This window comes from Sus scrofa, chromosome 5 (assembly GCF_054392235.1).
Source record: "Sus scrofa isolate SSC_HxYL_T2T_F1_AM1 chromosome 5, Sscrofa_HxYL_maternal_Yorkshire_Landrace_v2.0, whole genome shotgun sequence".
Classification (NCBI taxonomy): domain Eukaryota; kingdom Metazoa; phylum Chordata; class Mammalia; order Artiodactyla; family Suidae; genus Sus; species Sus scrofa.
This window is the reverse complement of record NC_139387.1, coordinates 60,432,881-60,452,484: the sequence shown is the minus strand read 5'-3', so window position 1 is coordinate 60,452,484 and position 19,604 is coordinate 60,432,881. Positions and strand designations below refer to the sequence as shown.

The 19,604-nt window shown below is 36.0% G+C and overlaps 1 protein-coding gene across 6 annotated transcripts in view; it reads left to right on the top strand.

Moving 5' to 3' along the window:
* AEBP2 (AE binding protein 2) overlaps positions 1–19,345 on the top strand; it is a 74,373-nt gene extending 55,028 nt beyond the window's left edge. For 3 of the 6 annotated variants that reach the window (XM_084956628.1, XM_003126446.6, XM_021092257.2), the window contains 5 exons: positions 3,447–3,571; positions 11,183–11,250; positions 13,316–13,429; positions 15,975–16,001; positions 16,576–19,345. In XM_084956628.1, coding sequence (XP_084812754.1) covers positions 3,447–3,571; positions 11,183–11,250; positions 13,316–13,429; positions 15,975–16,001; positions 16,576–16,621 — 380 coding nt within the window. In that variant the 3' untranslated portion in view covers positions 16,622–19,345. Of the gene's footprint in view, positions 1–21; positions 2,544–3,446; positions 3,572–11,182; positions 11,251–13,315; positions 13,430–15,974; positions 16,002–16,575 lie in introns of those variants that run through there. The other 3 variants (XR_014803774.1, XM_084956627.1, XR_014803773.1) reach the window with 3 other exon arrangements.
* The last annotated feature ends 259 nt before the right edge of the window (positions 19,346–19,604 follow it).

Sequence of the window (19,604 nt, the reverse complement as noted above, 5' to 3'; positions counted from 1 at the left end):
AAAAAAAAAAAAAAAAATAAGAGTCTCTATTTTTATGGTTTTCAAAGGGTTTTGATTGTATAGCTTATTAACTTAAGAAATGATTGAGTATCCAGCCCTAACTTGTGTATTTATATAGTGTATACACCTAGCCCTGCTAATGAATATTATAATTACCAAGAAGAAATATTGAAAAACCTCAATATGAAAACAGCAAAAACAGAACTTGATTTTATTTTCTTCCCTACCTTAATGGATCATGACCCACGCCACTTTGGAGACTGTTCTAGTTCAGTATCCTTTTTTCCCCCTTTTTTGTCTTTTTTAGGGCCACATCCATGGCATATGGAAGTTCTAGGCTAGGGGTCACATCAGAGCTACAGCTCCTGGCCTACACCACAGCCACAGCAGCACTGGATCTGAGCCACATCTGTGACCTACACTGCAGCTTACGTCAATGCTGGATCCTTAACACACTGACCCATGAGGATCGAACGTGCATCCTAATGGATACTAGTTGGGTTTGTTTCCACTGAGCCACAACTAAACTCCCTAGTTAAGTATTCTTTTTTTTTTTTTTTTTTTTGTCTTTATAGGGCCATACCCGGGGCATATGGAGGTTCCCAGGATAGCATTCAATTCAGAGCTGTAGCTCCTGGCCTGTACCACAGCTGCAGCAATGCCATATCCAAGCCGAATTTGTGACCTACACCACAGATCATGATTCTTAACCTGAGCAAGGCCAGGGATTGAATCTGTGTCCTCATGGATTCTTAAGATTTGTTTCTGCTGAGCCACTTTGGGAACTCCCCCTAGTTCAGTATTCTTGATATGGACATAACTTGAGGTTAAGGTCTGAATGCATACAATCTGAATTTGAGGGTCTCTTTTATTATTCTTAATTTAATTCAATTGATGACTTCTTTCTGAGTGAGGAGTAGTAGATTTGAATGATATAGAGGGGTGAGTTATTGTTACGTTCTCTGAGTGCTTATCCTTTTCAGGAGAAAGCATATTTGGGAGTATGGAGAAAGTACACCTTTTTTTCCTCATTAGCAACAGATCAAATAGTAAGGGGATTGTTTCTCATGAGTTTTTCTCTCCCATAAATGTCATTTTTTCTTTTTTTTCCTTACTGATACTCCCTTGTTGTTACGTTGTTAGTCTTGTGGGTTCTGTTAATTTATTACTAGCTGGTGTTTTGCTTATTTCCTTTTGAGGAAAGATCTAATGAGAAAAAAAAATACCAAGGTTGTGTCATTGAGTGTGCTAACTGGTATATTTGTATAGATGTACTGAGAGCTCCATGAATAGTGGAGGTAAATCCACTCCACTACATTAGTAGTCAGAATAGTATGATAAGTCAGCATACATGTAACTCAGAATATGCTGTACCAGCAAATCAAGCTGTTTCTTTTATTGTCAATAATATTTAATTACAGATGATCTTGAAAATAGTACATGTATTAGAAAGCTCCATAATTATAAAATACTAAATTTATTTTCCTTTATTAGGAATAAAAACTACAATTTATAATACTACTAGTGGGATGAAAATAGAAATTAAAATGTTTTTATCAAATCATCAGTGTATAACTTTGTTACTGATCACAATGAAAGGTTGCTTATTCTTGGTTTGTGAATTTCTTATTTTTTATTTTTATTTATTTTTTTGCTTTTTAGGACCACACCTGTGACATATGGAAGTTCCAGGCTAGGGATTGAATTGAAACTATAGCTCCCAGCCTACACCAGAGCCACAGCAATGAGGGATTCCCGACCCACTGGACGGATCGAGGCCAGGAATTGAACTCTCATCCTCCTGGATACTAGTAGGATTCATTTCTGCTGTGCCACAACAGGAATTCCCTGAATTTCTTATTTTAAACAATGGCATAACCTTATTAATATAAACTACACTATGACTTAGGGCATTTTTCATATGCATTTATTTTACTCACTCATAATCTATAGCTGTTGTATTTCCATTTCACAAATAAGGAAACAGGCTAATAAGTAAAGCACATTGCCCAAAGTCATGGCTGACGGTGGAATTTGGAGTTAGAAAAATTTTGGCAGACTCATTGGCATTCAAGAGTGTATTTATGGTTTTCTTAGGTTGTTAGAAGATTATTTAGAATCAAGAAAATGCTTGTCAAAAAAAAAATAATATTACCACTTGTCAAATTTGGAAAAAAAAATTTTTGGGTCTTTTTTTAGGTCTATACCTACGGCATATGGAGGTTCCCAGGCTAGGGATTGAATCCAATCTGTAGCTGCCAGCCTGTGTCACAGCCACAGCAGTCAGGATCTGAGCCGCATCTGTAATGTACACCACAGCTCAACGACAACGCCAGATCCTTAATTCCCTGAGCAAGGCCAGGGATTGAACCCTGGATACTAGTTGGTTTGTTAAGTAACCACTGAGCCATGATGGGAACTCTCTGGACAATTTTTGATTATGTATTAATGTATATTATTCTTGAGGTGTATTTTGTATGTTTGGCCTAGGTGAATGAGATCTCAGTAGTGCACTTTGGAGATGTTTATCAGATTGTTGAAAATGTAGGACTGGTACTCAGAAAGAGATGCCGGAATAAAATGTAAAATTACGTGAAAAAGGTAGTAGCTGAAATGTAGAATCATGCAGTCAGTGGTTAGAACCTCACATACCAAGGGGCAAAATTAACCCACATTTACTCATTAGCTGGGAGTTCTGCTTTTGTACATCCTAATCTTGTCAGCCAGATGATATGTTTAGAAAGCAAAGAAAATCTTGGATTTAAACACTAGATTGAGGAGCTCCTGCAGTGGTGCAACAGATTGGCTCAGCGGCGTCTTTGGAGTGCTGGGATGCAGGTTTGGTCCCTGGTCTGGCACAGTGGGTTAAGGATCCGGCATTGCAGCAGCTGCGGCTTAGGTCTTGACTGCAGCTCGGTTGTGATTCCTGGCCCAGGAATTCCATACCCTGTGGGGCAGCCCAAATGAAAAGAAAAAGAAGAGAAAAGAAAAAAAAACAGAGTTCCCGTCGTAGCTCAGCAGAAATGAATCTGACCAGCATCCATGAGATGCAGGTTCAATCCCTGGCCTTACTCAGTGGGTTAAGGATCTGGTGTTGCTGTGAGCTGTGGTGTAGGTTGCAGCCACAGCTTGGATCTGATGTTGCTGTGGCTGTGGTGTAGGCATAGGGCCGATTGGACCCCTAGCCTGGGAACATCCATATGCCATGGGTGAGACCCTAAAAAGATAAAAAATAAATGAATAAATAAATAAATAATAAAATATTGAAAATTAAAATTAAAATATTGAATATTAAAATTTGAAAAAAAATAGTAAATTGATACTTGTTCAACAGGCAAGTCTTTTTTACTTATCACACATTTTTATGGAAAATGAACTATTAATATGGCTGTTTGGCAGACTGTCATATTTTTCTAAACATTTACCTCTTTTGTATTGACTTTTAGCACGGCCACATGATTTCTTCGATGCACAAACACTGGATGCGATAAGACATCGAGCCATATGCTTTAACCTCTCAGCTCATATAGAAAGTTTAGGGAAGGGACACAGTGTTGTTTTTCATAGTACTGTAAGTATTTGATTTTTTTCCCCAAATATTTCCCACAATTTAACATTTTAATGATAAAGTTGAAATTTTTAGCCTTTAATTTGAGCTATTTAGGAGTAGTGGGGTGGCATTTGGACTATTAGGCATCTGAAGATCAGACACTGACTGGAAGTAAACTAGGTATCTTTTCTTACCTCTGGTTTCATTATGTGTAAAATTAGAACATTAGACCTCTTTATTACTTTATCATCTATGTCATTTTATTATTAAAATTTTTATTAAAGTATAGGTGATTTATAATGTGCCAATTTCTACTGTATTGTAAAGTGACTCCATCATACATATATATGCATTCTTTTTTATGTTCTTTTCCATCATGGTTAATCGCAGGAGATTGGATATAGTTCCCTGTGCTATACAGTAGAGCCTTGTTGTTTATCCATTCTATTTTTTTAATTTAATTTTATTTTTTTTGTCTTTTTTGCCATTTCTTGGGCTGCTCTTGTGGCATATGGAGGTTCCCAGGCTAGAGGTCCATTTGGAGCTGTAGCCGCCTGGCCTGTGCCAGAGCCACAGCAGCGAAGGATCCGAACTGTGTCTGCGACCTACACCACAGCTGTGACCCACACCACAGCTCACGGCAACTCTGGATCCTTAACTCACTGAGCAAGGCCAGGGATCGAACCTGAAACCTCATGGTTCCTAGTCGGATTCCTTAACCACTGAGCCAGGATGGGAACTCCCAATCCATTCTAAATGTAATAGTTTGCATCTACCAACCCCAAACTCCCAGTCCATCCCTCTCCCTCCCAACTCTCCCTTGGCAACCACAATCTGTTCTCTATATATCTGTGTGTCTGTTTCTGTTTTGTAGATAGGTTCATTTGTGCCCTATTTTAGATTCTACATATAAGTGATATCATATGGTATTTGTCTTTCTCTTTCTAACTTCACTTAGTATGAGAATCTGTATTTGCACTCATGTTGCTGCAAATGGCATTATTTTAGTTTTTTTCATTTTAAAAAATTTCATTAACTATAGTTCATTTATAAGATTGTGGTATTTTCTGCTGTACAGTTGAATGATTCATTTATATATATGCATACATACATTTTCTTTCAGATTCTTTTTCCACATAGATCATCACAGAACATTGGGTAGAGTTCTCTGCGTTTATATAGCAGGTCCCCACTGGCCAGTCCTTCCATCTATACCTCAGTGTGCATATGGCAATCCCAAATCCCCAGTCCATCTTTCTCCCTGCAACCTGTCCCCTTTGGTAAACATAAGTTTTTCAGAGTTCGTGAGTCTTTTTTTTGTTCTGCAAATAAGTTGATTTGTGTCCTTTTTTAGATTCCACATATAAGTGATATCACATGGTATTTGTCTTTATCTCTCTGACTGACTTTGCTTCATATGAGAATCTCTCATTGCAGCCATGTTGCTGCAAATGTCATTATTTTGTTCTTTTTTTAAATTAAAAACACCTTTTTTTTTTGTCTTTTTGGGGCCGCACCTATGGCATATGGAACTTCCCAGGCTAGGGGTCCAATCGGAGCTGCAGCTGCTGGCCTTCGCCACAGCCACAGCAACTCGGGATCAGAGCCACATCTTCAACCTACACCACAGCTTATGGTAATACCAGATCCTTAACACACTGAGATAGGTCAGGGATTGAACCTGCGTCCTCATGGATAATAGATGGGTTTGTTACTGCTCAGCCACGACAGGAACACTGTTTTGTTCTTTTTCTTAGTTGTGTAGCACTCTGTTTTGTATATGAAACGCATCTTCTTAATCCATTCATCTGATGATGGACATTTGGGTTGTTCCATGTCTTCGCTATTGTGAATATTGCTGCAGTGAACATAGGGCTCTGTGTATATTTATCTTTTTAGGGTTGCACCTGTGGCATATGGAAGTTCCCAGGTTAGGGGTTGAATCGGAGCTGTAACTGCTGGCCTTACACCACAGCTCACAGCAATACCAGATCCTTAAACCACTGAGCGAGGCCAGGGATTGAACCTCTGTTCTCATGGGTACTAGTCAAGTTTGTTGCCACTGAACCACAAAGGGAACTCTGAGGTGCATCTTTAGGGTGAAAGTTTTGTCCGGATATATCCCCAGGAGTGAGATTGCTGGATCATATGTATGGTAGTTCTATGTTTAGTTTTCTGAGGAACCTCTGTGGTTGCCCTAATTTACATTCCCACAAACAGTGTAAGAGGGTTCCCCTTTCTCTACACCCTCTTCAGCATTTATTGGCCTCACCTGAACCAAATTTTCTTCTTCTTCTTTTTCTGTGTTTTTTTTTTTTTTTTTTTTTTTTTTGTATAGGGTTGCACCCATGGCATAAGGAAGCTCCCAGGCTAGGGGTCGAATTGGAGCTACAGCTGTTGGCCTACTCCACAGCTCACGGCAATGCCAGATCCTTAACCCACTGAGCGGGGTCAGGATCCAACCTGAATCCTCATGGATACTAGTCGGGTTTGTAAACTGCTGAGCCGCATCAGGAACTCCTATTGTTTGTAGACTTTTTAATGATGTCTGTGCTGGCTCATGTAAGGTGGTACTTGTGCCTCCTGGATTTGAGTGAGTGATTCCTTCCTCATGTTAGGGAAGTTTTTGGTTCTTATCTCTTCACATATTTTCTCTGTCCCTTTCTCTGTTTCTTCTCCTTTTGACACCCCTATAATATGGATGTTGGTGCATTTAAAGTTTTCTCAGAGTTCTCTTCCACTGTCTTCATTTCTTCTCAGTTTTTTCTCCCTCGTTTCTGTTCCATGTCAGTGATTTCCACTTGTCTGTCCTCCACCTCGCTTATTCCTTCTTGTGCCTCCTGTATTCTACTATTGCTTGCTTCAAGTGAATTTTTTATTTCAGTTATTGTATTTTGCATCTCTCCTTGCTTAATACTTAAATCTCAGTGTTTCTTGTACTTTATCAATTTTTGCTTCCAGTTTATTTCTAAGTGTATTTATTATCTTTACTATATTAGTCTAAAATCTTTTTCATGGAGTTTGGTAAATCTCCAGATAACTAAGCTGTTTTTCTAGGTTTTTCTCTTGTTCCTTTATCTGAGTCATAGTTCTCCTACTTTTCATTTTGTATGGATTTTTAGTGTGGTCTCCTTTTTGCTTCTGACACCTGACCCCCTTGTGGCTAATGTTGGTATCAGTATTATTTTTTAAGTTGAAATATAACATTTGTTATCCAAATTTACATTTATATAATTGTTTATAGGATATATAATTTTTTTCTTTTTTTGTTCTCTTTGTCTTTTTGGAGCCGCACCGCGGGATATGGAGATTCCCAGAATGGCTAGGGGTCAAATGGGAGCTACAGCTGCTGGCCTACACCACAGCCACAGCAACGCCAGATCTGTAACCCACTGAGCAAGGCCAGGGATTGAACCTGCAACCTCATGGTTCTCGGTTGGACTTGTTTCCATTGCGCCACGACTGGAACTCCAAGGATATAGAAAATTTTAATCACTATAAGTTGAAATACACTGAGGATTGATTGTAGTAATAAAAAAATTTCATGATAATTTGTTTTAAATATCTTATTGAGTAGGAGTTCCCGTCGTGGCGCAGTGGTTAACGAATCCGACTAGGAACTAGGAACTATGAGGTTGCGGGTTCGGTCCCTGCCCTTGCTCAGTGGGTTAACGATCCGGCGTTGCCGTGAGCTGTGGTGTAGGTTGCAGACATGGCTCGGATCCCGCGTTGCTGTGGCTCTGGTGTAGGCTGGTGGCTACAGCTCCGATTGGATCCCTAGCCTGGGAACCTCCATATGCCGCGGGAGCGGCCCAAGAAATAGCAAAAAAAAAAAAAAAAAAAAATCTTATTGAGTAAAGCATGTCAAGTACAAAATTATTTAATTTTTTTATCTACGAGTATTTTTAAAAATGGAAGTATATTTGATTCACAGTGTTGTATTAGTTTTAGGTATACAGCAAAGTGATTATATTCCATCATAAGTTATTACAAGATATTGAGTATAATTACCTGTGCTGTACAGTATATCCTTGTTTCTTATCTTTTTTTTGTATGGTAGTTTTTATCTGTTAATTGCGTAATTTCAGTTTGTTCCTCTTCCCCTCCTTCTCCCCCTTGGTAACCATAAGTTTGTTTTCTGTTGTAATTGGTTCTTTTTTTTTAAAGATCAGTAAGATGTGGTCACCAGACCCAGAATGTAGCATTAAGGCTAATCAGTTCATTCCGTTAAATACTGAGCTTCTACATGTGCCAGATACTAGTGATACAATAGTGAACAAAAGAGGCTGAAACAAAACAAAGCAAAAAAACATGCCTATACTACAGTGGAAGAAACATGATAAACAAGAGAAATTTGTTAAAATTTAAAACTAAATGAAGGGAGAATGAGCATCATAGCCAGAGGGAAAATAAAGCATAAAATCCTGAAGTGGGAATACACCAAATATGTTTGAAAAACAGTGAGGAGGCCAGTGTGGATGGAGGAAATGAGTGAGCAGAAAGCATAGGAATTGTCGGAAGTAACAGGAAGAATCTTCTTGGACTGAAACCTTAGCTTTTTAGACTGTGTGTATCAGGAAGCCATTGGAGGAGTATAAAACTATCACAATTATGATAAAGAATGTTCCTGTCACTCAGAACTTTTCTGGTGTAGCTTTGTATTTCATTTCTGCCTCTACCCTCTGCCCTGACTAATCTCTTTCCTCTCATGCAGGTTTTAATGTGCTCACTTTGGCTTCTGTATTGACAATAGATCAGGATGAGGGGGAGGGGGAATCAGTCTTTTCAGTGTATCTCAGGTGAATAAAGACCAGAATGGTTGTAGTGGAGATACTAAGGAGGTTTAGATTCTGGCTCTTTTGAAAGCAGTATTGATGAGAATTGTGGGTATATGATAACAAGAGGAAAGGATGGCTCTAGTGTCTTTGGCTTGAGTAACTAGCCAAAAGGATGGAGTTGCCATTTAATAGAGGCTGTGAGTAGGTTGGGGGGTGGTATCAGGAGCTGTGATTTCAGCACTTTCTGTGGAACATGTTGTGGCTTCTGTGTAGGCAGATTCATGTAAGAGTTTGAGCTCAGAGGAGGGCTATGGTTACAGATAAGAGTATGGACCTTTCTGGCATATTAAAAGATAGCAGACTGGATGCAATCACATAGGAAGTAAATATTAAATAGAAAATAGAAGAAATCGAAGGACTGAGGTTTGGGGCTCATCAACATTTAACAATTTAAAGGGCTATAAATCAGATGAAATAATGGTCTAGTAATGAACAAGTATCTCTAGGTATTAGGCAGTAGAGGTGATGACAATAAATAAGGTTGTGTTTAAAACAGGAAGCATCAGGAGTTCCCTTTGTGGCTCAGCAGTTAACGAACCATGACTAGGATCCATGAGGATGCAGGTTTGATCCCTGGCCTCGCTCAGTGGGTTAATGATCTGGTGTTGCTGTGAGCTGTGGTGTAGGTCTCAGACATGGTTTGGATCCTGCATTGCTGTGGCTGTGGCGTAGGCCGGCAGCTGTAGCTCTGATTTAACCCCTAGCCTGGGAACTTCCATATGCTGCAGGTCCGGCCTTAAAAAGCAAAAGTGAAAAAACAAAATCAGTGAGGCATCTGCTTACACATGCTTTCATTAGAGCAGCTCCTTGTGATGAAATTCTTAGATTAACAATGGGAAGAGTAAGATCATTAAAAAAAATGTGGGAGCTCCCTGGTGCCTTAGTGGCTTAAGGATCCAGCTGTCAATGCTGTCGCTTGGGTCACTGGTGTGGCAAGGGTTCAATCCCTGGCCCAGGAACTTCTTCATGTCTTGGGTACGGCCAACAACAACAACAGTAACAATAAAATTAAAATGTGATGATATTAGGAGTCTGGAAGAAAAATTTTTAATTACTCAGAATTAAAATAGTCTGTGAAGATGAAAGTAAGTTTTCTAGCTTTAGAAAAAATCTGAGAAGATTTAAGAACATGATTGGTATCTATGTTTGTCATAAACTTAAAGAACCAAATATTGAGTGATTTGCATCCCCAAGTGACATTGGGGAAGTAGAGCTACCTTGATTGAGGAAAAGTCACAGAGGTGTAGTATAATCTGGAGGAATTGGAAGGAAGAAACATCCATAAGGGGAAAAGGCCTTCCTTGGAAGCAGTAGAAAGTAGAAGAGCTGGGTGAGGAGGTTCTCCAGAGCTCCATGACTATGACCAGAAAGGTTTGTGATGTAAGCAGTTTGTGTTAAAATCACTTCTGTTAATAGTCAGTACTAAGTTTCCTAGTTGTCAAATTAACTTGTATAGGAAGTAAATTATATTTATTATTATAGTGAGAAATATTGCAGAAAAATATATATGTGAAATACTGTGCTGTGAAGTTTGCCTGTTTTGTCTTAATTCTTTAATTAAAATATTTTCTTTTGCACCTTCTCCAGAAGAGGTCAGCAGAATCCTAGTTACCAGTCAGTTGTCTTGTGTTTGGTTGCTTTGCATTATTTTTATGTTATTTCTTTGTAGAGGTATTTTCTTTTATCATTTTTAGATCTGTCTTTGGGCTTTTTAATTAATCCCATTACCAGGTATAGAATTTGAGAACAGGTATAGTGTTGTGTTTTTTTTTTTTTTTTTAATTAGTGTTGTGTCAATTTCTGCTGTACAGGAACGTGATCCAGTCATACATGTATATACATTCTTTTTTTCGTACTATTTTCCATCATGTTCCATCCCAAGAGATTGAATATGGTTCCCTGTGCTATGTGTAGTATGACCTCATTTTTAAACAGTGGGGCTAGAAAGTATTTTATTTTTGTATGATGTGCTATTTTTTACCATTTTGGTCCCTTTTCTTAAAAAAAAAAACAAAACAAAACATGAGTTTTCAGACAGAGCACTATAAACCAGCTATAATGGAAAAAATAAAAATAAAAAATCATGAGTTTTCAGAATCTGGTAATGAATGATGAGCATATTGTTTTTCCTATACTTACATGGGTCTTTGTGTTCTGGTGATCCACATTTTTTTTTTAAAAAAGGCTTAAAATGTATTTTAATAAGTTCATGTTGCATTACTTCTCCTTTTCTCAGAAAAACTCCAAAGATTATTAGGGAGTTTAACTTAGATTCCTTAAAATCAAATCTAAACACTGATTGGCTAACATTTCATTTAAAATTCCAAGCCAAAAAAATCCTAAGCAAACATCAGATACCTAATCTGGTCGTAAAAAGGAGACTCCCTTTCCAGCATTATTTTTTCTTCACTATTCATTTCCTCTTACCAGGCAATATGGATTCTTGGTTGGCAATCTGGCTGAACTATAGACTTAAAATAGTAGAGAGTAAAATAAATAGTATTTTCAATCTCATTTTTAAATAGTATTTTCAGTCTCTTAGCAACAGTTATTTGGTTTTAATATTTGCATGTACAAAACTTCCTCAATTCCATTTTTCTCTTTCCTTTGGTGAAAATATATGATGAAAAGTGAAATTGCTACAAACCAGGGCAGAACAAGATGTTGTGGTGGTAATATCTAGTACATTACATGTACACCTAAAAGTTTTTGATCAGGACCATAGTGTTTTTTAAATCATATTAAAATGATGTTTTACAAACCATTTTTATGATTTATTTTATATCGTTACTAGGTAATAGCTAAGAGAAAAGAGGATTCTGGAAAGATAAAACTTTTGCTTCATTGGATGCCTGAAGACATGTAAGTGTTTGGAATACTACATAATTAATACGCTGATGTCTTATTTTTTTTATTAAAATCTTATACTGAAAAATTACTTAAATTATTAGACTCAAATAAAAATGACAGAAATGAAATAATAAAACGTTCTGAAGCTGTCAGCATTAAATAATCTGTAAAAGCTCTTCAAGAGTACCTGGCTCAAGGTATAGCTTTAAAACTGAGCTTTTGAATAATTTTTTTCTCTCTCTTTTTTATTACTCAAATGAATTTATCACATCTGTAGTTGTATAATGATCATAGCAATCTAATTTCACAGGATTTCCATCCCACAGGGCAAGCACATCCCCCCATCCCCTGAACTGTCTCCTCTAGAGACCATAAGTTTTTCAGTGTCTGTGAGTCAGCATCTGTTCTGCCAAGAAGTTCAGTTTGTCCTTTTTTCAGATTCCACATGTCAGTGAAAGCATTTGATGTTGGTGTCTCATTGTATGGCTGACTTCACTTAGCATGATAATTTCTAGGTCCATCTGTGTTGCTAAAAATGCTGGTATTTCATTCCTTTTAATGGCTGAGTAATATTCCATTGTGCATATGTACCACATTAGAAGTGATTTTTAATATAAGTTGTTAACAGACTTTTTTTTAGTTCTTACGGCTGCACCTGCAGCACATGGAGGTTCCCAGGCTAGGGGTTGAATCAGAGCCACAGCTGCCGGCCTACACTACAACCATAGCAACATGGGATCCAAGCCATGTCTGGGGCCTACACCACAGCTCACAGCAACACTGGGTTCTTAGCCCATTGAGCAAGGCCAGGGATTAAACCAACATCCTCATGGACACTAGTTGGGTTTGTAACCTGCTGAGCCACAGTGGGCACTCCTATATACTTTTCTTATTTATTTTCTTATTTATTTATTTATTTTGGCATATGGAATGCTAGGGATCAGATCTGAGCTGCATCTGTGACCTATTGCATCTGTGACCTGTGGCACAATTGCAGCATTGCTGTATCCTTAACCTACTATGCTGGGCCAGGGATCAAACCTGCATCCTAGTACTGCAGAGATGCTGCTGATCCTATTGTGCCACAGCGGGAACTCCATAAAGTTATTAAATGAGCTCTGAACATTATGCTTGATCTTAGCTGAAAGGCTGAGAAGCAGTGACCTTTGAGCATTAAAGGTACCCATTTTTCTCTACTGTAAAATTACTTTTTTACAAACTATGCAGAATGTTACGAGTTTTGATGGGCATTGCCTTCCTGAAAGTTTGTCCCAGCTCCTGATTACCTACTACATTAGCTTATTTCTCTGACTTATTGTCAACACTGGTTCTTGGCATTCTTACATTGTGCTTTTCTTTGATTATGAGTAAGATAATTGTTAAACTCTTCACATTTTTGGTGAATTAATCATTTGTGTCTTTTGTCTCCCCTGTTCCTTTTTCCCTAATGATAGAGTTCACTTGTTTCATACTGATTTGTAAGAACTCTTTTTATATTAAGGTTATGAACAGTTCCTTAAAAAAAATACTTTATTCAGTGTCTGTAGTCTTAGTATTTTGGAAATCGATCAATCCAAATATCAAAATGCTTTTATTTTAGTTTCCTCTCACATGTTGTCATAGCAGTGAAATCTCTGGATCCTTAACGTACTGAGCTACCAGGGAACTCCATTTCTTAAAAGTCAAATTTAATTTGGTGGGATTTTAACTTCTTATTTCTTCAAAAGAAACTAGGTGTCAGATTTCCATTAAGTCAAGCTCAGGTGTAATTTCACTTGGCGAGCTAAAATACAGGCACTGTAAGTTTGGTGTGGCTGATCCATCAAAAATTCTTAATTCATTTCCAGATTTATGCCTAAAATTTTACCTTGCCATTTTTTTTTTTTGGCTGAGCCTCTGTGTCCCACTGCTTAGATCACTCAGTTTCCTTGGCATCTGAGAAGCTTGTTAACCTAGGTGACCTAGTCAGGCCAGCAGAAAAGCCTTGGTAAAGTGAAGGGTAAATTTCAAATTAATGTTATTTCGTACATGACTCATTTTTTTAATTCATAGTTTGCCTAATTTTTTTAATTCATAGTTTGCCTGACGTGTGGGTGAATGAAAGTGAACGACATCAATTAAAAACTAAAGTAGTTCATTTATCAAAGCTTCCCAAAGATACTGCCTTGCTTTTGGACCCAAACATATACAGGTAATTTAATTCTTGATTTAATGTTCTACTCTTTGAATTGTAATCTTTAATCTCCTTAAATTTTGAATGTAAAGTTAGGACTTATTTTTAAGTACTAAATTTTGGTAGCAAGCATTTGCTCTTTGAAGCTTTGTATGTGGAAATTAGACCACAATAATTTAGAAATTGTAGACTCAACTCTAGAAAGGTAATATTTCGATAAAGTTTAAATACCAGGTTAATCCCAGCTTTACCTTAAGTAGCTTAGATTGTGATATACATGGTAATTTGAAAGTAAGTGCCATTTATTTTAAGTATGTAGTTCTTTTTGTAATATCAGACATAAAGACCTGGGAATATATTGCATGTGCCCTCAATACCATTAATGGTTGAATTATTACTTGTTAGTTCACATTTCTAACTATGTTCTGATCTGACCTTTGTTTTAGTGTGCGTGCATGTGAAGGTATGGGGGGGTAGGAGAGTCCAGCATTTCTGGCTGTGCGCTGAGTCACTGTGCTAGGTGCTTTACATGTACTTCATCCTCACAGCAGTCCTATGAAGTAGGTATTCCTGTGTCTTTTCTACAGAGTGGAATCTGGGGAAGATGTTGAACAGCTTGCCCAAGGTTACACAACTAGCAAATGACTCCCTCTGTCCAAATGACATATAGGAGGGTGATTTTAAAATGTGAACGAGTTCCCTTGTGGCTCAGCAGATTAAGGATCTGGCATTATCACTGCTGTGGCACTGGTTACTACAGTGGCTCAGGTTCGAGCCCTAGCCTAGGAACTTCCACGTGCCATGGGTGTGGCCAAAAAAGAAAGTGAAAATCCTTAAAAGGCATTCTTAATGTGTGGACTTTGTATATTTTAAAAAGAAATTCTAGTTTAATGTATATTTTGTATAGGAATGGATTGAATAAGATAACATAATTGATAATCCCAAATGCGAATTTTAGCTATCATAAAGATACTGTTTCTTATGCCAAATTTTGAAACGATTTTAATACTTTGAAGGTTCTGTTCATTCCATGATTCAACTTTTTGGAATGTTATTCAGCATGATGAAATGCCTGTCATTTGAGACATCTGAGAATGAAATTCTAACATAATTAGCCTTGCCATGTGGAAGCATTGAGACTTCAGTTTTCTCTACCCCAAATTTTTAAAGATCTTTTGGCAAAGGTACTAAATATAATGAAAACATGTTTTTTTTTTGTAGCATGAGCTAGGTTATCAAGAAGTGAATTAGCAGAGAGAACAGTGAAATGACCTCAAAGAAGACTGAGGAACATCCATTGCCAAAAATATGAGAAAGTTGGGAGTTCCCTCATGGTCTAGTGGTTAGGACTTGGTGCTTTCACTCTGAGGCCTGGTTCAACCCCTGGTCTTGGAACTGTGATCCTGTATCAAGCTGCTGGCATGTTCTTCCCCCTGCCAATGAGAAAAGTTATGATGTAGTTTTCTCTTTGTAAAGAAAAATAATTGAATATTGATTTACTGGTACCTAATTTAGGGTACCAGTGTTTCTGCTTATTTCTGCTTATTCTTTGAAGGGAGTAATTAAAATTAGCATTCCAAAAGAGTGGTGTTTTGGGAGAGCCACCCTGCTATTAGGACTGGTAGTAAACATCCCTTAGGCAGTGAGTTGACAAAAGGCCATGAATCTTAATTATAAGATTAACTTGTGTTTTTTCTCTGCATTTCTACTTCCCAGTCTCTAAAGGTTTTCCTTTTTCACAGAATCAGCTTATTTTTGCTATCCTTGTGCTATATAGAAAGCATTTGAATATTACGGAAAGCAACAACCTCCCGCCAAAAAAAAAAAAAAAAAAAAAATTTCTCAGCCTCAGAACTGATGTCCAGAAGTACATAGAAATTGCATTGCCTGTTCTCAGTGTAATTCTGTAATTCTTTCTGATTTCTTGGGTAATGAAGATGTTCTTAAGGCATAGTAGGTACTTTTGTGGAGTTAATTTTCTTTAGCTGTAAATCTCCCTGCACCCCATCTTAACATTTAATCTTGAGTCTTCTACTATTCCAGGAGTTAGAATCGAGTCTACCCTAAAGTGGTACAGAGTCATGGAATCCCCTCCATTTGCCATGGTGTAACATTTTAACAATGCCTGGATTTTGATTGGGAAAACTTGTGAAATCCAGAGGGGAAAAAGCAGTTATTCTAACTTGTTTTCAAGAGAAATAACTTGTGGCTTTTGCACATCTTAGGATGAAAGCATGGCAAACCTTCCATAAATGTATTAACTTCAAAATTAGAGTAAAAAACTGAATTATTTGAGATTTTAACATTAGTTTAAAAGTTCTAGTTGGTTAAAATATGTTTTAATCATGAGATTCTTTTTTTTGTAAATACATGATCTATATAAAAATTTATTAAAAAGTGATAAATATTATATAACTAAATTTATATTCATGTGAATGCTTTAAAAATGGGTTTTAATGATGATCAGTGATTGCCTATTTCTTAAACATTTGTATTTTTGAAGCACTTAAATGTGTTTTTCATTCAGCTGAATAAAAGAATATTCCTTTTTCTCTTTTTCTAGAACAATGCCGCAGAAGAGGTTGAAGAGGTAAAAAATAAATAAATACATAAAAAGCAAACAAGCGGGGACACCTGCAGTCTTAGTCACTGACAATGGGTTTAGTAAAAGTTGCACATTAGAATCAACCCCTTTCCTTTTTTTTTCTCTTAAATTCAGTATTTAGAATAATATTTATGCTTAGTGTAAACATTCTGTGAATGAAGTAGGCTCTTCTGTGGAATATATTAATATATTACTGTATATCCACATTTTCATGGAATGGTACTGTGGGAGACTGAGCAAACACTCTTCTGGCAACTTAGTGGAACAGCTTCTTAAAGGCTTTGCATGCTTGCTGCTTTAAGCTGCTTTTTTTTTTTTTTTTTTTTTTTTTAAATATAAAACCCTTTAGTGATTACAGTAGTTTATATTGGAAAGAAAAACAATTACAAAATGTGCCCTTACAAATACCAAAAGCACTGTAAGGATATTTGTCTTGACAGTGTCTATTGATTTGAAGTCGTATTAGGAAATATTTAGACAATGAAAATTATCAAGACATAATTTACCTTTCAATTATGATAAATAGATGTGATTGGTTGCCATTTGTGTTCTTTTGCAGAACTCTGATAAGAAAAGTGTTCAATTTGTATTTAAGCAAACAGTGAACGACATTTGCAATCAACTAAAAATTCGTCTATCGAATTAGGGCTGAAAATTTCTGTTAAAGAGTGTTGCAGTATGTCTGGTGGCTCCCTTTTCAGGACTAGGGTTTTCTCATGGAGTACAGTATGTTAATATTTACCTATATAACTAATCTGTTAACGGTTTTTGAAAAACCTATATTTCAAATTACTTGAGTAGTCCTCGTATTTTAATTTTAACCTAAATAAGCCTCTGATTTTTTTTTTTTTTTCTGAGGAAAGCATTTGGTTTATGAGTTATTTTTCTTAAGGAAAGAAAAATTGTATTTTTTTTTAAAGTATCTTCAAACTGAATCCTTTATGCACCAAAGTTGGTTTTGAAAAGCAAAATAAAATCACTTTCTTGCTTGGTGAGCAAGAAGCCATATGGATTTTTTTTAACTTACAGAAATGGAAATATGTGTAACTTGTTAGTATTGTATCAAACAAATGTTGCATAGAGATAATAGAACATTGCCTGTAAATAATTCAGCAGATTTGTAATATATTTTTATATTATGAAATGTTCTGTAGATGTTTTTCTAGAGGCATGAAAGTTAAATGTATATATTATGGGTAGAAATAATATTGAAGGATATTGTAATTCACTAGTGCTGCCAGAGGAATTGTTAATAAAGCACCTTCTTTAACAATAAATGTCTTTTGCAGACTTAAGGGACTATGTACTACTGTTAATATCTATAAGAACAAAACACATTGAACATCCTTCCAGAAAGTCTTTGAGGGAGGACCTATACCCATAATAGAATTATGGCACTCATTTCTGACAGTGACCGTGAAATCAATTATTTCCTTACTGTTGGAAGGACATATTGTAAAGTATGTGGTTATATGCAGTCAAACTGCAGAAAATACTCCTAATTGAGGAGTTTTCACTTTACTACAGTGATATAAAAACCAGCAGTTTTTACATTAAAATTTTTTAAAGAGAATAGACAAAAATGTAGAATTAATAAGCCTTTGGTTCCAAAATGGGAAAGGTTCCATGACACATAAATCATTTCTCATTTACTTTAAAAAATTAAAAAAATAATAAAAATTATGGGAGACTTTATTCGTTAACAATGGGGTAAAGAGCTATGTACATGAAATGAGTCATATAAAATTAAATGAAGTGCAAATAAAAGCACTGCTACTATGAGACATTCTGGAATGGTTGTTTAATAAGGGTATTATTCATATGATCTGTAGCAAATGTGATTTTATTTTTAAAAAGAAAAGAAAAGCAGTGTGTTTTCTTACTATTTTTTGTTTTCTTTTGCTTAAGCACTTCATCAGTTGCTTTATTCTGTATCTACAAAGTAATCTGCAAATCTCCTTTGTTCTTTTAAGATTTGATTTGTTATAAAACTGCCAAATAGAAGTGTTCCAGATATATAGTTTGTACCTGTATTTTTTATTTTATTGCCTCATGTTCTTGTAAGTCATTCTTAATTGACGGATGATTGTAGACCTTGCCTGAGTATTTTTTCTAATAAAACAAAGCAAATCACACTTAGCTTCCAAATTGTAACAATTCAATGCAATTTTAAAACGACATCTGAAATTTATATCTGATATTTTCTTCAGGAGCACAGCAAATAAATTAGTTTTCTCATTCTGTAGAAATACTTAGATATCAAAACCAAATTTCATGGTTATTGATTAGCCTCTGAGTACCCAGTCATTCATGATGCTCTTGCTGCTTAGCTAACTTTGTTCTGATACTTTTTGCCACCAAAAATAACTGTGGAATTAAGATGAAGTAGTTTTATTACTTAATGTACACACATACGCACATATGCAATTATGATTGGGAAGTAAGTGTGAAAATTTTAATTTGTAATGTTTCATCTGGTGATCACTATCCATCTATATTCTTCCTACCCCTGTTGTTCACCCTACCATATGACATGCTTGTAATATGGCACCTGAAATAATTAAGAATCCATTGTCTTTAAGCAGCAGGCAAACTGCAGCCCACGAGCATACCAGTTCATTTACCTGTGACTGCTTTCCCTTGTAATGGATAGTTGAATAGTGACACTTTATTGCCTGCAATATTTATTGCCTAAAATACTTACCATCTGACTTCTTAAGGAAAAATTTGCCAATCCCTGGATATAGTTGATAATGTTTTTGGAAAAATAAACCTAGACTGCACAACTCTTTTTTTAACATGACAGTGTTATTTTGGTAATAAGCCAGCACATACAAGTTTCAGTGAAGTTGTTTAGTATATGTTAGAGTAAATATTGCCATTATTAGGTACATGCAACAAATGTTTTTTTTAAAACCTTTACATTGAATTTCTTAATAGTTATTAACATTTCACCATTTGTGTTTTTGTATTTTGTTTTACTAAATAGAACTAAATGAGATTTTGTAAATCAGATCATGTTTAAACCATAAGGCACATCTGCTCTATCTAGAAGAATCTTGGAAGTGGAAAATATTGTAAAATTTAAAGTTGTTTATTTTTCTAATAAACTTTTTCATATATAAATCTTCCCTAAAGTGGACACACATTACCTCTGAATTTCATATGAAAGGAAATTAAGATGGACAGTAATCGTCTCTTCATGCATATTTTAAGATTGTTTTACTGTCATTGAAAGAGCATTGATAATCATGTCAGTAAACTTTTGTGAAACTTTTTTCCCTTTCACACCTTAATAAAATGTTTTATATATGCACGTACTCTTAAAAGGATAGAATTTGCCACAGTTATTAAGAAATCTTTTATTGTTTGCCGTTTGAATTCTTTTTAATATATTCTCATTAATAGAAGTGTTAGATATTTATGTAAAATATAAAAATGGGAAAATATGGTTGAAGTTTTAAAAATAGTTTATGGGGGAGTTCCCTTGTGGCTCAGTGAGTAAGGATCCAGTGTTGTCACTGCTGTGGCGAGGGTTCAATGCCTGGCCCCAGAACTTCTACATGTCATGGGCGGGGCAAAAAACCT